The sequence below is a fragment of the Microcaecilia unicolor genome, chromosome 5, assembly GCF_901765095.1.
Source record: "Microcaecilia unicolor chromosome 5, aMicUni1.1, whole genome shotgun sequence".
Lineage (NCBI taxonomy): Eukaryota > Metazoa > Chordata > Amphibia > Gymnophiona > Siphonopidae > Microcaecilia > Microcaecilia unicolor.
In genome coordinates this window covers 297,342,292-297,364,609 of record NC_044035.1, presented here as the reverse complement: position 1 = coordinate 297,364,609, position 22,318 = coordinate 297,342,292, and the positions used below count along the sequence as shown (strand labels likewise).

The 22,318-nt window shown below is 38.4% G+C and overlaps 1 protein-coding gene across 1 annotated transcript in view; it reads left to right on the top strand.

The window, feature by feature from the left end:
* Nucleotides 1–22,318, top strand: part of LPCAT2 (lysophosphatidylcholine acyltransferase 2) — a 157,433-nt gene that overhangs the window by 99,733 nt on the left and 35,382 nt on the right. The window contains exons 8-10 of the mRNA XM_030204309.1: nt 2,187–2,241; nt 13,051–13,133; nt 18,838–18,963. Coding sequence (XP_030060169.1) covers nt 2,187–2,241; nt 13,051–13,133; nt 18,838–18,963 — 264 coding nt within the window. The remainder of the gene's footprint in view (nt 1–2,186; nt 2,242–13,050; nt 13,134–18,837; nt 18,964–22,318) is intronic.

Here is a 22,318-nt window from a genome sequence, read left to right as displayed (position 1 = left end):
TGACAGCCTAGAATTTGCTTCCTTAGGTCTTTCGGAGGGTGTCTCCTGGGTCTTGCAGGCTTCAGGAAAGATTCCATTAAGAGGTGTTATTCTTTTACATGGAGGAGGTTTTCCGTCTGGTGTGAGAGCAAGGCCATAGATTTATTTTATTTTATTTTATTTTATTTATTGCATTTGTATCCCACATTTTCCCACCTTTTTGTGGGTTCAGTGTGGCTTACAATATGATAGATCCCCTATCTTGCCCTACATAGACCCTGCTTGAATACCTTCTACATTTATCAGTCTGGTTTCAAGACCAACTCAGTAAGGGTTTACCTTAGTGCAATTAGTGCTTATCAACGTGTAGAAGGTAAGCCTATCTCTGGACTGCCTTTGGTTGTTCGCTTTATGAGAGGTTTGCTTTTGTCAAAGCCCCCTGTCAAACCTCCACCAGTGTCATGGGATCTCAACATCGTTCTCACACAGCTGATGAAAGTTCCTTTTCAGCCACTGAATTCCTGCCATCTGAAGTATTTGACCTAGAAGTTATATATATATAACTGGGACTTTTTTTCACAAGAACCAATAATGAATTTATGTTTAAGTGAAGAATTAATTCCAGCTTAGCCATTAAGTAATAATCATACTGAAGGTCATTGGCAAGTTTAACATAAAGCACACCTAAGAGGTTTGAGACTATCAACAAAATTAAGCCTTCCCACTTCATACAACTTTAACTTTAGCAACTCAACAATATTAAGATGCAGCCAGGATGGTGGCAATCCAACATTAAGAACAGAATAAATTATGATCATCTACTAGGTGATGAGAGGTTGTGTGTGCCCTGCACCTGAAGAACAAATTTGAGTTGCCAAAGAGCCTTAGTCGCCTTTATGAAACCCTGAAAGTGCAGCCAGCTTTATTTTTGATCGAAATTTAGATCTAGAACGACAGTAACCAAACACATTATCTAAAAAGATAGCAGGCAGCATTTTTTTTTTTTTTAGTTATGCCAAGGCAGGCTTACCCTTCCTTTCAGGCCTTGCTAAAAACTCATTTTTTTCAAATTGCATTTAACACAGACTGATGCAATATTTTTTTCCTTTCACTCCTGAATTGATACTTGCAATTTGTTGAAAGTTTTTTTTTTTTGGTTAGATAATGTGCTTTGTATGAAAATTAATGAATGAATGTTAGATGATTGTGCTTTCTTTCCTATATTTTAATGGAGTTCTTTTAGGATTTTTTTTTTTTAATTTACCTAATGTAAACCATTTTGATTTGCTTCAGCAAGAATTGATGGTATAGTAAAATACAATAAACAATATAAGGGCTTATAGGGTCATCTGTAATGGTGTCTGACCCACCTGTGATCAGCTTCCATGGAAAAGATCTATAAGATAACTGTGGAGTTTTGTGCAAATATTCACAGCTCATTGCTGTTGGATAATTACTCCCAATGCAACAGTAGGTTTGGTTTATATATTTTGTATAGTTAGAATTGGAGTCTAAACTTCAATCTTCCTTTTGTTTGAATTTCCAATTGCTTTCTAAAAAAAATAAATGGATGGTACTATTCGAGATCCTCTGCTCAGTACTTGTAACCCAGATTGACTACTTTGGAAACAGTGTACTATACTTGATGGATCCTTGCTCTAACCCCAGTTGGGTCTTATTTTTAAAAAACAGTTTACTGGGCATTTTTGGGGTCGCTAATTAAGCTCTTTTATTACAGAACGTTCAAAGAATTGGTTCCAAATAGTAATTTATACTTAACTTTCTCTGTTTCTTACCCTGATTGCTTCAGACTTTAAGATTCAACAGAACTGTAGGCACGTAAACAGTAGTACCAAAATTATAAAATTCAGTTCACCTAAATGAGGAGCAAATTGTGAAGTAGCTAGTGTTACGTGTGTGGAAAATATTGCAGTGAAATACATTTTATTCATGTACAATATTTTACCTCACAAAGAAGGTATCATAGCTTAAAGCGCCTCTGTCATTTATCTAGTAGTACTGGTGTTTGGAAGGGTGATAACCAATGATGTTACAAGATATATATTTGTGATTTATTTACTGTTTCAAGTGAGTACTAAAATATATTGAAGATTATAGAGATCGTGAATCTGTGACTTGATTGCTAAACAAAATATATTTTAAAACTTTGCTACTCTGAAAATTTATTAATATTAATTTTTCTCCAGTCGCCAGCTTTTTGTGATGACCATGTGCCAGCTTTTTACAAAAGTGGAAGTAGAGGTAAGAATTTTTTTTTTCTCATAGCATTTGTCTTTAAACAGTTTAACCAGCTAATATGGCAGGTAGCTGATATAAAACTGAGTAAAAATTCTTTCCCCATCTGACCAGAATAGTTGAGTGCGTGCATACAAGTGGTCTAAGAAGGGGCAGTTGGGGGTGGGCAATATACAGCACTAAGCAGCTAAAATTTAAAGGATAAAGGTGGGTATTGCAAAATCAGTCCTAGCCAACCTCTGAGGCAATACATACTTAAAAGAAATATATAGGGCCTTGGACATATTTGCATAAAGAAAAAGAACTACTCTAGCAGGATTCCCGTATCCCCCTCCTCCATATGCTTATTTTGACTGGCTAGATTTAGTGCAGATAGGTGTCCCCCAGCTATATTCTCTGTAAAAACATGAAACAAAATCCTTCTCTTCTTCCTTGCATAGTTCAAATTTTTTTTTAAAAGGTTTCCCATCCCAAAGTGCTAACCACCCCCCCCCCCCCCCCCCCCCCACCACCACCACCAATATCTTCACACAGATTTTTAGGTTAAAAAGTGACCTCTTAAAAGATCAATGCTCTCTTCTTGCCACTTTGGGTATGAGAGCTTAATAAAGGAGGGAGCTATTTTTGAACTGGGTGAAGGACGAGGCAATTCATTGTTGCTTTTGCAAAGGGAGAAAACTGGCTGTCCTGTCTTCAAGGCAGTGCCATATCCCTTCAAGGTGCATGTTGTATATGCACCCCCTGTCGGTTCTTCCCTTCTCCCTCTTGCCACATTACTCCCTTTCCAATTCCACAAAGCTCTGTTTTCTGAAGGGTGGGACAATTTAGAGAGTCTTGTTGCAGACTGCAGGCAGCCTGTGAATGCAACTGGTGCTGCCTGAGCAAAGACTGGAGGTGACTGTAAGGTTAGGAAGGATGTGTGGCATGAGACACTCCCTGTCAAAACGCCTGGCTATGCCATTGTTTCAAAGGACATTTTCTGATCTAACAAACTCCTCTATAAATCTGATCCTCAGGCCTTAGAAAACATGCATGCAAAAACTTACTGATGTACCATGCAGCAGGAAGAATTTTTTTTTTTTTAGAAATATTCAAAAGAAGCAAAAAGGAATGAATTGAATGGAATCGAATAAAATGCAACTTTTTTTCTAATGCTTCAGGCACAATCTATTTCCACCTTTGATCCACCCAGTCATCTGTTCTCTTGTGCTCATAGATCTGACCATATTTCCTCCCCTTCTTGCTTACCATCATTGGCTCCCCATACATTTTTGGATACAATTTAAGATTCTTACTCTGGATCACAAGGTCTTTATATGCTGGAAATCTTTCCTATATATGTGCTCTTATTGCTTCCTACATGCTTTCCAGGACTATTAGCTCTGCTTTAGCCTTTTGTTTTTTTTGTTTAACCCTTCCCCCCCTGTTAACTACTCCCATCTCAAATCAACCCATCACTCTGTCGCCTTCTGTGCTGCTCCCTTTCTTTGGAATGCCTTCCCCATGGAGCCCCAGAGTGAGCAATTTAACTCCCGATTTCAGGTTCTCCTTAAGACCTACAAATCAAAGTAGGGTATACACAAAAAGTAGCACATATTATCTTGTTGGGCAGACTGGATGGACCATGCAGGTCTTTTTCTGCCGTCATTTACTATGTTACCTTTTCTCCCAGGCTTTTCCCTCTTTCTCCCACTTGATCTTGCCTCATGGGCTGTCCTGGTCTTTTTGTCTCTTCCTCTCCTGTTCTGTTCTATCCCTCGCCTCTCATTTTGTAGTTCCTTTCCTTGTTCTCAAATTTTATTGTACACTGCTGTGATTTTCACTGAAAAGCGGTTTGCCAAGTGCTTAATAAACTAAGCTAAACTAATATTCTATAACAAAACTATATTCCTCAAAAAAGTTATTCTCCATAGTGTTACCCCTGGATAGCAACCTTAGAAACTGAAAAACCACATATGTGGTAGCTTTTGACTTACCCTAGAGCTCATTGCTAGAATTCTACACTCCATACCGGAAAAATAACCTGTTTGAGGGAAGCTGAGGTTTTACATAAACTGTTGTTCCCTGGTAACTTGAGATAGTTGAGTCTCTTGATAGTAAAATAATACTTTAAATGATGATTTTGGGGAATCCTTTGAAAGGGAATATTTTCCTTTTGATTACCAGAAAATGCTAGACAAAGGAACACTATTTTCGCTCTTGCAGACCCAAATAGTTAGCCTCTACCACTGTAGAGTACAGCATGGTTTCTATTCAGAGAATTTCTTGGTATCTCAGAAAGCTGGTAGATATAGTTCCATCCTAGATTTAAGGATCTTGAGCTCATTTCTCTTGAAATAAGTTTAGGATGATTTCTTTGGGAGCACATCATCTTATAAACAAAAGTGGTGGTGTTTCCTGGATCTGAAAAATTGTTTATCATCTTTGTTTTATTTCAGATTCTTCTTGTGACTAGGATGTATCCCTAATTAATGCTGGAAAGTGCCATCTCTAGTAGTACACTCTGCACAGTTTTGGCTGCAATTAGTCTCTCATGAAATGCTTGATCCTTTGTAGCATATGTGCAAAGTATGGGTTTGTTTTATCCCTCAGACTGAGGCAAGCAAATCCATGTGTAAAACTATCTGGGTGTTGGGAGATGCTTGGGTTCATTGTAAATTATCCCAGATCTATTCTGAATCTGTCTTCTCAGTTGGAGTACTTTGGGGGTCTAAGTCTGATTTCAGGCAAAACTTTCACCCTGGAAACAGTATCACTGAGTTAAATGTCTATGGTGCTAGGAATCATTTAGTGTCAGCAGAGATCAACCCATGACATATTGAAGATGTTAGCTCATTTAATTTCAGTTGTTTGTCATGTTCTTGGCACATCTTCATATGAAAGAGGCCCAGTGGACCCTTTTCTCATTGGTATAGAGGCCGATCGAACCTGGTAAGCAGGAGGAAACCGAATCTGTGACTGAAATTGTTCGTTTTGTTTCACCAGAAACCAAAAGTGTAACTGCCCCCGCACACACACACACACACACACACGGTGGCCCAGCTATCTCTCCAACCCTCCCCCCCCCCCCACCCCCCCAATCACTCTCTCCCACCAGTTGGCCCTCCTCGGGCCTACGTTAGGAAGGTCTGGTGGTCTTGTGGAGTCTTTGGGAGCAGGAACAGACCCCACTTGTTCCTGCCCCTTGTCTGCCAAGACTTTCTGCAAGCAGCCTCACAAGACTGCTGCAGGAGTCCTGGCAGCCATTTTGCAATTGGAGACAGCATGGACAGGAGACTCGCATTGTTGGCCTAAACCTGAACCCATATTTCGGTCCAGTTTCAGTGCCGAATCCGAAACTGAAATTTGCTGAGCCTCGCCATTGAAACAAGCAGTTTGGGGACTAAGATCTATCTGTGTCACAGGACAATTAAGACTTCTGTCTTTGTAGCTTATCTATGTTAGTTTAACCTGGGATTTATTTCAGATTTCCCCAAAAATTAATCTGACAACAGATACCTCCACTCTGGGCTGTGGAACTATCAGACTTCATACTCATGGCCTGTGTTCAGTTCAGGAAATATTCTACTTCATTAGATTTTTTTTTTTTTTTTGGGGGGGGGCTTGGGGGTTACATAAGTGGGACTTTTAGCAGTGCTTATTAGCATAAGCACACTCAGTGAAAACATCGAGCCCAGGCTCACTCTCTCTGTGCCAATTTATTCTGCAGACCCTGTCGCAGCACAAGCAGATTACAAACAGATACAATTTCGTATCACCTTATTTAAGGTATGATGCAGCACATGTACAACGTCACTGATAGAATACTTTCATCCTGCTTATGATCCCCAGATTTAGTGATTGGCACCAATGAATGCCTAGGTCTAGTTGATTCCAAATTAGAATTGATACACCAAATTTGTAGTCACTCCAGGGTTGGCTAGTTGGCCTCTTTTTTTTATTCTAGATTTTTTTTTGACACTGTGTGTGATTTGTATTCTTTCTTTAAAAAAAATAATAATAATAATAAAATGTGTGCATCTGAAGAGTAGTTGTCTCCTCAGACCAGCTCAACACAGTGATTATATGAACAACTCATGACAGCCAATGGTAATGGTCTCCTGATTCTTGTGAACAAACAAAAAAGGAAGAAGTAGCCTTTGCACACACATGCAGAAGCACAAACAGCAAAGGTGACACACAAGTCCAACAAAACAAATGGTGTGGTGGAACAATTTATTCTAATATCAAAGACAGTTATCAATGACTAGACACGGGCCGTGTTTCAGCCACAAAGGGCCTGCCTCAGGAATTTACAAATTAGAAATATAATCATACGTATAAAATCAATAATATAAGAACACATGTAAAATAAAAAATTGTGTGCATGAATATATGTAAGTATAAAACATAATATAAAGAAATAAAACATAATGATAATAAGAATGAAACGTCCATGATCAGTCACAAGTACTTGTACTTCTGTATTGTAATGAAAGTAGGAAATGAATGACCATGCCAGTAATAAAGTTGCAAATGCTCTCTATATGGCTTACAAATGAATAAAAAGTAATGTCTCTCTAATCCCTATTCAAAAAAAAAAGCGCCAGGAAAAAAGTATACCTATTGTCCTAAGTGAGAACCATTCATACCATTAAGTGTCAAGAAATGATCAAAACGCAAGCACAGCTGGGGAAAGACAGCACAAGTGCTAAAAACAGCTTAAAGACGTTAGCCGCATGGAGAGAATTGAATCCGTTATCTCTATATAAAATGTCAGGAAAAAGAGTGCATCTGTTGCCCTAAGTCAGTGATGGGCAACCTTTTGAGCTTGGTGTGTCAAAATTCGCCAAAAAACCGAGCATAACTCGGGTGGTGTGTCACTTCGAGAAAAAAACCCATAATTTTGCGATATTTATAGTTTAAATAACAAAAATGTATAATTGTAATATATAACTGTATTTAATAAACCAAAAACTAATTATTTAACTTACCTACTTAGTGACTTCTTTGTTCATCTGTCAGTCGGTTTCTTTTGTTGGTCTTGATATTATTTAACTTGTGTGGGGTGCCGTGAACTAAGATAAGTGAGGGGGAGGGGGAATTCTTTAACTAATCTGCCTATTAGTGACTTTTTTGTTGCTGAATTTCATTGGCTAAATCTTCAATTGATATTTCTACTGAGTGGTAACTCAGATATTCTCTTAATAATTGCATCATTATTCTGCATATCGTGAAATAGAACTGGTGCACATCTTAGGAGAGTTTCTTTAATAAATTCTCCCTCACTGAGTGCTTTTCCATGCTGAGCTATGGAGTGAGCAATGCTCAAACTTGCAGATGTTAAATTTGTAGAACCTTTTACAAATTTAAGGATGGACTTAGATTGGCTCTTATAAAAGTGTAGCTGCCTGGAAATGTATTCCTTCCTTTCATCCTCACTTTTTTTCAAGAGCTGGGAATGATTAGTTTCAAAATGTCTATTTATATTCCACGTTCTGCTTACTACCGTTTCAGTACATAGAACGCAAAATGATCTGCCATTTTTTTCTATAATGCCATACATCTCGGTCCATGTCTCTTGAAAGGGTCGGCTACTGCTACTACCACTTCCTTTACTTAACCTTGGTTTTTTATTTTTTGGGTTCTCCATCAGGGGGGCAGTGACAGAAGATAGAATTATAGATAGCCTGTTAGCCCTGCAGGCAATTAGGGGTTAACTAGCCTAACTGACCACCTTATGTAAATTAAGATGGCTGCCGCTATTTCTAATGGCGGGAAACAGCACCCATAGCACATGCCCTCACCTCTCCCAGCCTCCCCCTCACCTATCTCAGTAATGATGGTCAATTACAAATCCACGACACCCCAGAACAGTAGATTGGATGATGGTTGCTGGTAATGGTGATCACAGGGCCCTCAGAGATGCGTCCCCCACGGCATTCCGCTGCTCTCTGCTCCGCCGGCCGGAAGTGAGGTCAAAGATCCCCTAACGGCCGTGCAGGAGCCGGGGCAGAGGGAGCAGCAGGGAGGGAACAAGCGGAGGACTCGGAGGGAGCCAATAGGAGCGCACACGGCACCCCCCCAGCGGGTAAACATGCACCGGGGGGGGTGATTTCGCCGGGGGGGGGGGGGAGGTCGCGCTGCACCTGGGGGGGGGGGGCGCGCATCGGCGATCCGCCCCGGGTGTCAGCAAGGAACTCCGCTGCTTCTCTGTATGCGGCCACATGCGGCCGCGTGTCACCGAAAATGGCTACGCGTGTCAGTACTGACAACGCGTGTCATAGGTTCGCCATCAGGGCCCTAAGTGAAAGTGCTTAAAAGTGTACCATTTAGAAAGTATGGACACTGAAAAAGCATTTTACATACCCAACCAAGCATAAAGTATTTTGTCTACCTGAACGTAAAAACAGAAAGAAACAAAGCTTAATCATACTCGTAAGTGCAGGTTATTGAACCAGTGTCTTCGTATGATACTCTGCACTTACGAGTATGATTAAGCTTTGTTTCTTTCTGTTTTTATGTTCAGGTATACAATATACATTGTGCTCGGTTGAGTATGTAAAATAACTTTCATTACATTAACATTACAGAAGTACTTGTAACTGATCACTGGTATGTTAACTCATTATTCAATCCTGTTAGAACACACTGATCAAGTGGAATCATTGGTATTGGTATGTTTGTTTGTCGTTTTTAGTGCTTTCTTTATTCCATCCTGTAATAACATATTGACCAAGTGCATTTATTGGTATTGGTATGTATGTTTTTCCTATATCTTTGTCTTTTGTATTCATTCATAAATGAACTACACCATTTTACATAATATATTCTATTTTACACATTAATCAGATATGATTGTAATTACATTATTTGTCATTTTACTTATTTCATATTGTCTTTTTATTTTCAGGATTATGTTTGATCTGATTTATAACTATTTGTTATAATTAGTATGCTGCTACAATTTTTAATTGCTTATCTTGTATTGTTTTATTTATTACTTATTATATTATGATGTTTTATACTTAATAGCACGCAATTTTTGATTTTACATGTGTTCTTATAGTGTTGATTTTGTTTTTTGCTTTATATATTTATTAGTTTTAACATTTACATTCATACATAAATATTTAGGCAATATCCATAAATTCAAAACACTAAATATAGACAGAAATCTTCCTTCTTAAATTTGTCCACAGCATAAGATTAGATCCAAATACTAGGCAAAATTTAAAAGGCAAAAAAACAATAATATCATTAGAACAAGGAAGAGCAAGAGAGTACTCGCAATTCGAACTAATAGCATATTAAGTAGTGGGTCAAAGAAAATATAATTATTAGTTTGTAGAGACACAAAACATCTACAGGGAAATTTTAATCTAAACAGTGTTCCTAAGTTGAGAACTCTTGGTTTATACACCAGGAATTCTCTTCTTCTTTTTGGTGTGTCCCTGGCCAAATCTGGGAAAACTTGAATTTTGCTTCCCAAAAAAGAGCATTAATGTGATGAAAACAAGCATGAAAAATATTATTTCTGTCCGGTTATAGAGCGAAAGTCACCAGAAGTGTAGTTCTTTCTGTCACCACTTCTAATGAACTCTCCAGTTAGTCCGATTCTCTTGGACACTGTTCTAATTACTCTGACCGATCAGGTCAAAATTCTTGGTTTCTCCTTGACAGTGCATTAACCTTCATCCTGCAAATCCCCTCAGTAATACGTCTGGCATTTTTTCATCTCAGACATATCCGATCCATTAGATCATTCCTCTTGCCTGCTGCAGTAACGATCCTGGTTCACTCATTTGTCGTATCACAATTAGACTACTGAAACTCTCTTTACAATGGTCTTCTTCAATGTGAGCTCAGACACCTACAATTAATTCAGAATACCTCAGTTAAACATCACTGGTCACAAGAAATATGATCATGTCATTCCACTCTTAAAAGATGCACACTGGCTACCCATTCAGTACCACATTCAACACAAATTACTCTCTCTGGTCTATAAAATCCAGAGTACAGACGATCCTTCCTTTCTTTTTGTGCTTCTTCTCCCCTACATTCCCTCCCAACCTCTACACTTCTCAACCCAGGAACTTCCAGCTGTTCTTTCCTTTCATGAAATTCCCCTCACAACGTTGCTCCATTTTCTTCGTACAGGGCCTGCAACTCTGGACCTCTCTCCCACAGAGCATAAAAGCTCTCTCCACTCTCTCTGAATTTAAAACTGACCTGAAAACCCACCTATTTTTGAAGGCTTATGAAACTTAGCCTGAAGTCCATAATGGCAGATCTTCTGCTATCCCACTGTTTTTTCCTTCCTCCTCTTTTTCTTTCCTTTATGATATTGTAGTTCTCCCCCTTTACCTCGTGTATTGGTTTGTCCTCATAGCTCAATATATGTATGTGTCTCTCTTTTCCCCTTTAGATTGTAAGCCACTCAGATACCAGTTGTTTGGGTTGGGATAGTAAGCCCATAATAAACTTGAAACTTATAGTGCCCCCTCCGACTCTGTTTATTTTCTACTGAGAATGTGGGCCTATGACCTTCCTGGGAGCAGCCTACTTATAATTGCTGCTCCAAACCACTTGTCTACACCATATGCTGGAGGCAGGCAAATGCTGAGGAGCTGAAGGGAGCACCAACCCTCTTTATGAGTTTTGAAGTCAACTCTGACCTTTTAATTTCTGTCTCTATCTGCTAGCAGGGGTACACAACTCATGGATGATTTTGATAACTTGAAAAATTTTAAAGAAAAAAAATTAAAGCCAATATGCTTTGATAGAACTCGGGTTACTAGAACTTAAGAATAGCCATACCAGATCAGACCAATGGTCTGTCTAGCCCAGTATCCTATTTCGAGCAGTGGCCAATCCAGGTCACAAGTACCTGGCAGAACCCCAAATAGTAGCAATATTCCATTCTACCAATCCCAGGGCAAGCAATGGATTCCCTTTGTCTGTTTCAATAGCAGATTATGGAGTTTTTTCCTCTAGGAACTCGTCCAAACCTTTTTTTTTTTCAAATCCAGATATGCCAACTGTTGTTACGACATCCTCTGGCAACAACAAGTTCCAGAGCTTAACTATTTGTTGGGAAAAAAAATATATTTCCTCCTATTTGTTTTTAAAGTATTTCCGTGTAACTTCATTGAGTGTCCCCTAGTCTTTGTACTTTTTGAAAAAGTAAAAAATCAATTCACTATTTTTTTTAAAGATTTAATAGTGTTACTTTCAAAGAATAAACATAAATGTATCAGCAAAGACAGGATTACAGGATTTATTGAATTTAAAGAAAATTAAGGAAATATTCCTTCAAACGTAGTCAAAACTTAGTCCACAAAATTCTTGACCAAGATACAATGAAACTAATGAAAATACTTTGATTAATCTAAATCAATTATGCAGCAGGAAAAAGTCAAACACTCGCAGCCAGTTTGTACAGCATATTATATCAAGAGGGTTCATTCAAGGAAGCATTTCTTTCACCCTCCTTATGAGAAATAAAATTGATTCAGTATAACTTGTTTTACACCACTGGGAGATAATCACACGTGGTTAAATACAGCTAGGACAGATTGATTTTAGACCCAGTAAACAAGCTGTTACCTAACTTGTTTTGTTATGCTGTTAAAAAAAGTTTCTTTTCAAATGAGTTATTGTTTTAATCTGTTGTATATAAAAAGGTTTTGTTGCTTCAGTAAAAAATATATGAAAAGAGAACAATTGGAAAGAGTTGGAAAAACTGTTTCTAAGACAGTACCTGTGTTTTGAATTTTGTTAGTGTAAATAGAGTTAGGTACGCTATACACGAAATATCCTTTTGTGTGTGGTGATGCTTCAGGGATTTATAGTACACAAGATGTTGGGCTAAGAAATAATATAGGGGGAAATGTCTATCATTAAAATAGTAACCTTTCAATTTTATATGTATTACTATAGGCTCCTGAGGCAGGCAGTTATGCCGAAACATGTCTCCATGTTCAGACTTTAGATTTCCTGGTATATGTTGGAAGAGCCCCCTTTTACCTTTATAGAATGCTAACACAGATCCTGCAGAAATGTGTGGATAGTTTGAAGGCATAGTATTGTATATTTTGTCATTTGTTAATATATTATACATGGTTCTGAAACTGTCAGATTGTTAGGACATATGTTTTATTATGCTCATGATAGTACTGAATAATGCAAGAGGAAATGAGATTTGATATACTGCCTTTCTGTGGTTGCAATCAAAGTGGTTTACATATTAAATAAAGGTATTCATTTGTTCCTGGGGCAGTGGAGGGTTAAGTGACTTGCCTAGAGTCACAAGGAGCTGCAGTGGGAATGGAACCCAGTTTCCTAGGTTCTCAGGCCACTGTGCTATTCATTAGGCTACTCATAGATAATTTGAAAATGTGTACCTGAGCCATTTGAATCAGCAAATATATAAGTATTTTAAATTATGGCCAGTTCACTTGTCATTCAGGTATATCATGCATTTTTAAAGATGTAGGTTCCTCTTGTCATCACCATTGTATTTAGAAAAGCTGCTGTACTCCCCACTGAATCTTAACTAAGCAAATATGAATAAATAAACCATATACTATATTGCTGCATATGTATAATCATACTATATTCTCATTTATGAAACTGTATTATAATATTGGATTCTTACAACAAATTACTTTCTTATGCATTAATTTTTGTTATGTATCCTATACTGTTTATTGTAAGCCACATTGAACTCAAACTTGTTTGGAATAATGTGGGATATAAATATCACAAATAAATTCTTATTTGTTTTACTGACTACATTTTAAGCTTTCCTTATCCTTTTTTGAACTTTAGTTTATGCCTGTTCATTTTCCTAATGAAGAAGAGAAAAATAATCCACTTCTGTTTGCCAATGGAGTCAGAAGTAAAATGGCAGCGTAAGTATCAAAACAAAAGCTTAAAACTACATTAAAATCACATTGTGATGAACTCTGAAATTCCTTGGAACAATGAACTTCCCACTGAATCTTTCTGTGCATTCTAAGAATTCCAATGGGGGCCGTAGCAGGAGCGTTCATGCCGTGACCCCTGTCAGATTCCTTGAATCTGCGAATCCTGCTGAAAACATATTGCTATAACTCTGAATTACAGCAAAGAGAAGTATTATCATCAGTGTCACTCTAGAAAGCCATCTAATCCTAGGCTTAGACATCATATCCATCATATGTCAGGGTAAATAGCCACAATGTCTCCTGGAGCTACATTGCAACTGATGAACTGTAAGTTAATTGAAATGTAGATGCATACTAATATAAAAACTGCTTTGATTTTTAACCACATAAAGGAGGTATATCAAATCCCATCTCCTATCCCTATCAGAATTTAATCCTATACAGCTAAGTCCCTATCATTGGCAGCAGCTTGAATCGAGGCTACAACTGATCTGGTAGTAGTCAGCATCAATATAACTGGTTTTTACAGTAGTTCATGAATAAGACCAGTTTTGTGTACATGATTGTTCAGATCAGTGCTATCCTGCCTAAATTATGGCTGAACATTTGATAATTATGCCTGAGTAGTGGACAAGATGGATAAAAATTGTGAACCAACATCCCCTGTCCTCCCTTCATTTGGTGGGCCTGTGAACCTTTAAAAAACTCATGATGATCAGAAGTAAGGGTTCTTGTATAACAGGGTGCCAAGGTTAATAGACTGCAAGAAGGACACACAAGCATCTTTGTGTCTTTATAGAATGCTGTAAGGGTAAAGAAACACCAAGATGGAGGAACAGGAACTACTACGAACGTAGAGGAAAGGTCTAGTGAAGTAGGGTAAAAGGTTCTCCCAATATAAGCAAGAGAATCGAAAGTCTGTCGCACACAATTATAATCCTTTGTTCATGGTTATTTTTAATTTTGTATTTTTAATTAATTTTTGTTCTATACATTGTATTTTTATGTGCACAAATTTGTATTTTTTTAACTTTTCAATTTTTATATGTATTACTATAGACTCCTGAGGCAGGCAATTATGCCGAAACATGACTCCATGTTCAGACTTTAGATTTCCTGGTATATGTTGGAAGAGCCTCCTTTTACCTTTATAGAATGCTAATACAAATCCTGCAGAAATTTGTGGATAGTTTGAAGGCATGGACAATTATGTCTGCTTTTGAGCAGGTGTAAATTTTAATACATACTTTTTTTTTAATAAATATGTGTAAGTTGCATCTCTGCCCCAAGCTCCCTGCAGTACAAGTACATGCCAACTTGTGTTGCATGTACATTTAGGTGTAACCTAATTTTTCATGAGCCCATTAGCACACGTAAAGCATAATTTTACATGTGAAAATGGCATATAAAATTATGTTCTGTGTTAGTGTGGGGATCTTAGCCAATGCTTGCTCAAAAGCCCATTCACTCTATGCTTTAATGCAGGAAACCAGGCCTGTGACAGTACTTATGCTCACATCCTGCTTCTGATATACCATTGAGCCAGAGCCATGAAACCCATTTTAGAGGTACTTGGGAAAGGAAAGGGATTAAAGAATAGGGGAACTGGTTTCTCAACTTAATTTTGCCAAAAGTGTGGTAGAGAACAATTAGGAATAGAGAACATTACAGGACCAACACATCCATATAGTCTATCCATTTGCTTCTTTAATTTTTTTTTATTTATAACAATTTTTTATAACATTTCTCAAGGTTATACACTTGATCCAGAAAGTGTTATTACATTTTAAAAATACTCAAACAAAATAATATAATATAGGTACTTTTTAATACTCAAGTCCACTATAAATCGATCCAAGATTTCAAAATTCAGGAAAGTCAAAAGGTAATTATCAGAGGTTAATCAGCACTTAGTATAGGACAGAACATTTTTAAAATTAAACTCCTTCTGCTCTCTTAGTTGATATGAAAGATGACAAACATGAAAACATATTTAAGTGAATTCAAGCGTATGATACACTTACAGGGAAATCTTAAATAAAATACTCCTCCTAGTTGGAGAATGGCGGGTTTTAACAACAAAAATTGTTTACACCTTTTCTGGGTCTCTTTTGAAATATCAGGAAACATATTTATTCTTAGGCCCAGGAATAATTTATCCCGGTTCCTAAAGAATAGCCGAAAAAGCCATTGTTTATCAGGAATTAAAGATACAGTTGCTACCAGTTTCCAGAAATGCGGTCAAGTCTAAAGAATCTTTATTTTCTTGTTGAAGCAAATCCTTCTGTGGGATGTAATACACCTGATTAAAAGGTGGTATATTTTCCTCAGGAATCTCTAATACTTCATGAAGATGTCTTTTCAACATATCCATTGGTTTCACCAGTTTAATCTTTGGAAAGTTAATCTTACATTGTTGTTCCTCAAATAGTTATCATATATTTCTGTTTTTCTTCTTAAATTAGCAATATCTTTTAGCATTACTACTTGTAGATTTTCCATTTCTGTAACTTTTTTTCTCTATAGTCTCTCTTTTTTCATTTGAGGATTTTATATCCAATTCAATTTTTACCATCTTTTGTTCAACTCCAGTTACTTTCTCAGATATAGAGTTAGTTTTTTGAGAAAAAGATAACATAAACTGTGAAATTAAATCCCACAGAGAATCGAGAGTTACCTCTGTTGGCTTCTCCAGCATTTTAAGAGGAGTATTATCTGAATGTTCTGGATTCTTCTCTAATTCCATACCTTGTTGTCCCGTAGTCTTTGTAGCAGGACTGCTCGTTTCAGGAGACCTTAATTGGCCCTCCGAATCCCCCTCAAGTTGTAATTGAGCTTTAATCGCTGGTTTCTCCTTCTCGCTCCTTGGCGGGAGCCCCGTCGATCCTTCGAAGGGGGAGCTGCTCAACTGCGGCTGCGGGGTTGGAGTTCATTGATCGGGGCTCAGAGTGATGTCATGCCCCGAGGACGCCGATAGCTCCTGCATTTGATTGGTGCCTTCTAGGGGACCGCTCCCGGTCTGTCGAATCTGTCCTAAAGTGCTCACAAAACGGTCCATTGGACCTAAAGGTAATGGGGAGGGTGGTTGCGAAGCGCAGGCTGCCGCCCTTTGTCTTTTCAGCATTTCGAGTAGCAAAAATTGTGAGCTCCTCTAGCTACCTAAAAGTGCTGGTGGCCATCTTGGATCGTGTTAAATGTCCTTTCTCCATTTGCTTCTTTTTACAGTGCTGTCTACCTTTCTTGACCTCTGGCATACCTTCATTTCTTTATAATTAAGGGTTTAATATGGTTATCTCATATCACCTTGAATTGTATGACTGATTTTGCCTTCCTTTCTTTCTTTCTTTCTTTCCTTGGAGGCTGTTCCTTACATCCATCATTTTTCTGTGAAGTAAAATTACTTCTAAATCTTTCCTTATGATCCTCACTTATAGAATTTCTCAAAGTAAAAAATACTTCTTGCTTGTTCTTTATTTTTACCTTTTGAAGTACTTAAATATCTGAAAATCATATCCCTTTTATCTTTCCTCTTCTAATCTATCTCATTTCCATGCAGGTTTACTGCAGATTCTTCACTATTTTAATGGCGTTTCTCTGAACCATCTGTTTTTGCCATCCTGATAGAAGCATGGCCTCCAAAATTGAATGTGGTTTTACAGATTGGCTGTCATTAATGACTTGTACAGAAGTGTTCAGTCTTCTTTCCTTGAAGGAAACTCCCTGTCACTACACTGCTGACTCATAACCTAGTCAACCACCTTGGGTCATATCTCTTGGTTATTTTAGTCTCTTCTGATGGTTATTATCTAAATACCCCCAACATGGGCTTACTGCTCACTAAAAGAGAAGTACTGCCAGGCTACCGCAGCAGCCTGGCAGTAGTTCCCACCCCCTGGGTGCACCATTTCTGGCGCTACATTAATATTTTTATTTTTGTAGCATTGGTGTGCACCCAGCAGTATTTGGGCAGTGCCACTTGCTGCCCGGTTACTGCCGGGGTAGCGTGGGAGTCCTTACCGCTACCTCAGTGGGTGACAGTAAGAGCTCACACCTTAAAAGGGCACTTAGCACGTGCTTCACTTGCCATACATCCATTTCTTAAAAAAAAAAAACCTGAAACCGCCTTTTACCCACTGTGGTAAAAGGGGGTCCTCAGAGCATGTAAAAAAAAAAAAAACATGTGCCAATGCCAGCGCAGGCCCCCTTTTGTCGCAGCTTCTTAAAAAGACCCCTTAATGAACAGCATGCATTTAATACCCAGAATGTACTTCTGCTCTAAAGTTTTGGTCACCTAATCAAATTAATCATATTTGATAGTTTTCATCTGATTGGAAAAATGCAAACTGTCTTGGCTTATTTCCTTTAGTAAAATATTATCTATTAATTTACCCACCACAAAGATCAGAGTAAGTTTCCGCTTTCCATCCTAATTCTGATTTTCACTTTTATGAAAAGGGACATGTACCCTTTTCCAGTCCTCTAGGACTATAAATATCTCAAATTTGATTAAAAAAAAAACAACTTTCAGTGGAGAACCTCTTTGAGCTCCCTAAATATCCTAGGATGTATCTCCCATTTGGCCCCATAGTTTTGTCCATTTTTAGTTTTGCTTGCCCTATGATAGATTAACCAAGCCACTATTAATGGTCTGCTCCAGCTTTTCTCCAAATACTGAATTATGTATTTAATCTTCTTTCATATCCATCCACACACTTTTCTGTCTTACAATCCAGTCTCTATTTTACTTACATGTATGAAAAGTCTAGTCAGTTTGGTTTACCACCTTAGCTATCTTTTATTCTGCTGTAGCTTTTGCAGCTCTGATTACTTTCCGTTTCAGTTTTTATAGGTTTCCTTCCCTTTCTGTTCCTTTTACTTTGTGCTGTTGTAGAATCTGCAGAGTCTGCAAAATTGTAATTTAAGTATGACTTAGCTAGCGCACCAATTCCATTTAATTTCAAGAAAGTGGATTTGAAGGGATATGCCAGTAACCTTTTTGTCGTTGTTAGAATGATTAAACCAATGCTGAATGTCAATCAAGGGCATACTTTAAATAGCAAGACATGAAAGTAGTAGTTGTAGAGAATAGTATACTGCATTTGAACTGTAATCTGTACCCTCAAGAATAGCTGAGATTTCTGGTCTGGGTAACATATGCACAGAGAAAATCAAGCAGTTCAAAACAACGATAAAAAGCAATGAATTGTGTTGTTTGACACATGCCCATACATGTATACTGGTCTTTAGTTCTTGAGATAAGAACTATTGTGGTGCACATATGCAAGAATGCTGTAGACCTACATTACTGCTGTCACCTTTATATAACACTTCATTCTAAACACCTGTCATTTCAGAATTTTGAGTACAATGAATCTATCAGTCCTTTCTTATCTTATTAATGTAATGCTGAAATAGTGGGAACCTAAGTTTTTACATTATTGCATGTACGAAATCCTGCAGTGATACAACAGCCAATATTCACCTGGCCTAGTAATGTTGCAATAGGTTATAAATATATGTTTAAAAGTACCGAAAAATAAATTACAGCCTCCCATGGAAAAGGGATTACTGAGTTCATTTAAAGTAGTATTTTTTAAAAAGCAGTGTATAGCATTTATCTTTTAAAACTCTTCCTAACTAAATTGGTTTATTGCTTTATTATATTTTATTTTTGTTCTGTTCTTCATAGAGCTTTGGGTGTGCCAGTTACAGATCATACTTATGAAGACTGCAGATTAATGATCTCAGCTGGAGATTTGACATTGCCTATGGAAACTGGCTTGGTTGAATTCACTAAAGTTAGCAAGAAGCTAAAGTAAGCAGTTTTGCAGTTTAAGTGTAATACAATCTGTACATCTGAATAATATGCACAGTTTAGACTTGGATCCCCTTTATGGCCTTCTCTAATTGTTTTGAAGGTTACTATTTTTTTTCCATGTATGTAGATTAGTAACATTCTGGGTGCACTGTATATTAAGTTTGTGCTAAGATATTTTGTTGTCTTATCATGGTAAAAAAAAAAAACAGAATTGCTGTGCTTCATTGTTTAACGATACTTAACATAGGAATGTGTTATGCTCTGAAAACTTTGTAGTTCAAATGAAACAACCTAATGCCCAAATGAAACTTAGTTGTTATAAATATTAGAAACTTAGGCTCATGCAAATTTTATAAGACCTCAGCGGTGACTTGTTTCACAAAGACCACTCTACCCTTGACTCGCCTGCCTCTTCACAGATCTACAACATTTAGAACTTCTTTCAGTTTATTCATTTATATCCAAACTTGTGATATTTTTTCAAAACCTTTTTATCATTTCACTTGAAATATAGAATCAATGCTACTTAACTTTAGCTTGTAGATTCACTTGGTGTAAGACCGCTGGCTGACATGCGGAATGTTTCACATTAGCTGCATCATGGTTTGGTCCATCTCCAACACATGCACACCAGCTGATAGTGGAATAGAAGGGGAGGAGGATCTGCCGGAGTATACACTAAAAGTGCAATGGGAGAGATAAGAAGAAACCCAGGAAAGCACATAGCCCTGAAATCTTGAATAGATATGGATGGGCTTGAGTGTAAATTTTAAGGGACTTCGACATTAGCTTCAGAACTTTTAGTACAAGAAGAGTGCTGGTCAGATTGCTACGGTCTGTGCCCTGAGAATGGCAAGGACAAATCAAACTCGGGTATACATATAGAGTATCGCATACCATGTAAAATGAGTTTATCTTGTTGGGCAGACTGAATGGACCATACAGGTCTTTATCTGCCGTCATTTACTATGTTACTATTGGGCTCATTTTCGAAAGAGAAGGAAGCCCATCTTTCGACATAAATCGGAAGATGGACGTCCTTCTCCCAGGGTCATCCAAATCAGTATATTCGAAAACCGATTTTGAACATCCCCAACTGCTTTCTGTCGCAGGGACAGCCGAACTTTAAGGGGGCGTATCGGAGGTGTAGCAAAGGCAGGACTTGGGCGTGCCTAACACTAGGATGTCCTCGGCCCTTAACCTCTACTCACTTGCCCTGTCCTTTATCCTCCCCTATTTTCCCTTACCCTTAATTGTTCTGTCTGTTTACCTGTCTTATCTAGATTGTAAGCTCTTTGAGCAGGGACTGTCTCCTTTTGTGTATGGTGTACAGCGCTGCGTATGCCTTGTAGCGCTATAGAAATGTTAAATAGTAGTAGTAATCGAAAGAAGCAAGGACATCCCTGACGAACACTTGGACGACTTTACCTGCTCGTGTTTTTCTTACAACCAAGGCACAAAAAGGTGCCCGAAATGACCAGGTGACCACTGGAGAGAATCGGGAATGACCTCCCCTTACTCCTCCAGTGGTCACTAACCCCCTCCCACCCTCAAAAAATATGTATTTATTTATTTATTTGTAACATTTGTATCCCACATTTTCCCACCTATTTGCAGGCTCAATGTGGCTTACATAGTACCGTAGTGGCGTTTGCCAGTTCCGGCATGAACAAATACAAGGTGTTATTGTGGTAGAATAAGGTTCATGTAAGGTAGGTATAATGGCGAACTTAGGGAGGAGGAGAGAAATTGGGGTGTGTCCATTCCGATCTTTGGTTTTGTTGTGTTGCAAGTGCTCAGGCTTTTATGTTGGGTCGGTGGGATATGCCTCTTTGAACAGGTTTGTTTTTAATTCTTTCCAGAAATTTAGGTGATCGTACGTTGTTTTTACTATTTTTGGCAGTGTGTTCCACAGTTGTGCGCTTAAATAGGAAAAGCTGGATGCATACGTTGATTTGTATTTGAGTCCTTTGCTGCTTGGGTAATGAAGATTCTTTAAAAATATTGATTACCAGCCTTAGATGTCATACTCAGCTCCTTCACAGCAGTATGCAGGTCCCTGGGTCCAGTATGCAGTTTTAGTGGGTTCAGTGCACTTCAGGCAGGCGGCAGGCATCCCCCCTACCTGTTAGGTTTGTGGAGGAAACAGCGAGCCCTCCAAAACCCACCAGAAATCCATTGTACCCACATCTAGGTGTCCCCCTTCACCCATAAGGGCTATGGTAGTGGTGTACAGTTATGGGTAGTGGGTTGGGGGGGTTGGGGGGCTCAGCACACAAGGTAAGGGAGCTATGTACCTGGGAGCAATTTATGAAGTCCACTGTAGTGCCCCCTAGGGTGCCCAGTTGGTGTCCTGGCATGTCAGGGGGACAAGTACACTACAAATGCTGGCTCCTCCCATGACCAAATGGCTTGCATTTGGTCGTTTTTGAGATGGACGTTCTTGGTTTCCATTATCGCTGAAAATCAGAAACGACCAAGTCTAGGGATGACCATCTCTAAGGACGACCAAATTTCATGATTTGGGCGTCCCTGACCGTATTATCGAAACAAAAGATGGACGTTCTTGTTTCAAAAATATGGGTTTCCCCGCCCCTGGATCAGGACGCTTTGCGAGGACGGCTCTTTCAATTATGTCCCTCCATGTAATCCAAGTGAGGAAAGCGTATCAAGGAGTAAGCGATGATCAACAGTGTCAAAAACAGCAGATAGATCAAGAAGGATGAGGATAGAATAGAGACCTTTATATCTGGCCAAGAACAGGCCAATCGAGACTTTAGCAAGGGCTGTTTTAGTTGAGTGAAGAGGACAAAAGCCAGATTGAAGTGGATCAAGAATAGTTTGAGATGAAAGAAAGCACAACGGCAGTGACCAGCATGTTCCAGTATCTTAGATAGGAAAGGGAGGGGGAGATGGGGTGATAGAAGGACAGGTTGGGGCCAATGAAGGGTTTTTGAGGAGTGGAGTAACTATTGCATGTTTGAAGGCATCAGGAACAGTTGTAGTGGAAAGTGAAAGATTGAGGTATGACAAATAGAAGGGATGACAGTATGAGAGAGTGCTAAGTAGATGGGTAAGAATAGGATCACAGGAACAGGTAGACAGTTTCCTCTTCAGTGATTTCAGAAAAGGAGATGGGTTGAAGGGGGATTGAGAGAATGGACTGAGAGAAGGAGAGGTGAAGGTGACTTGGTTGAGAATTCAAGGGTAATCTTGTGAACCTTATCATGAAAGTACTCAGCCAGAGTCTGGAGAGAAAGTGAAGGGGGAGTCGTCGGTGAAGACACTTTGAGGAGAGAGTTTAGTGTGGCAAAAAGACACCAAGAGTTTGAGCCAAGAGAGTTTGTCAACT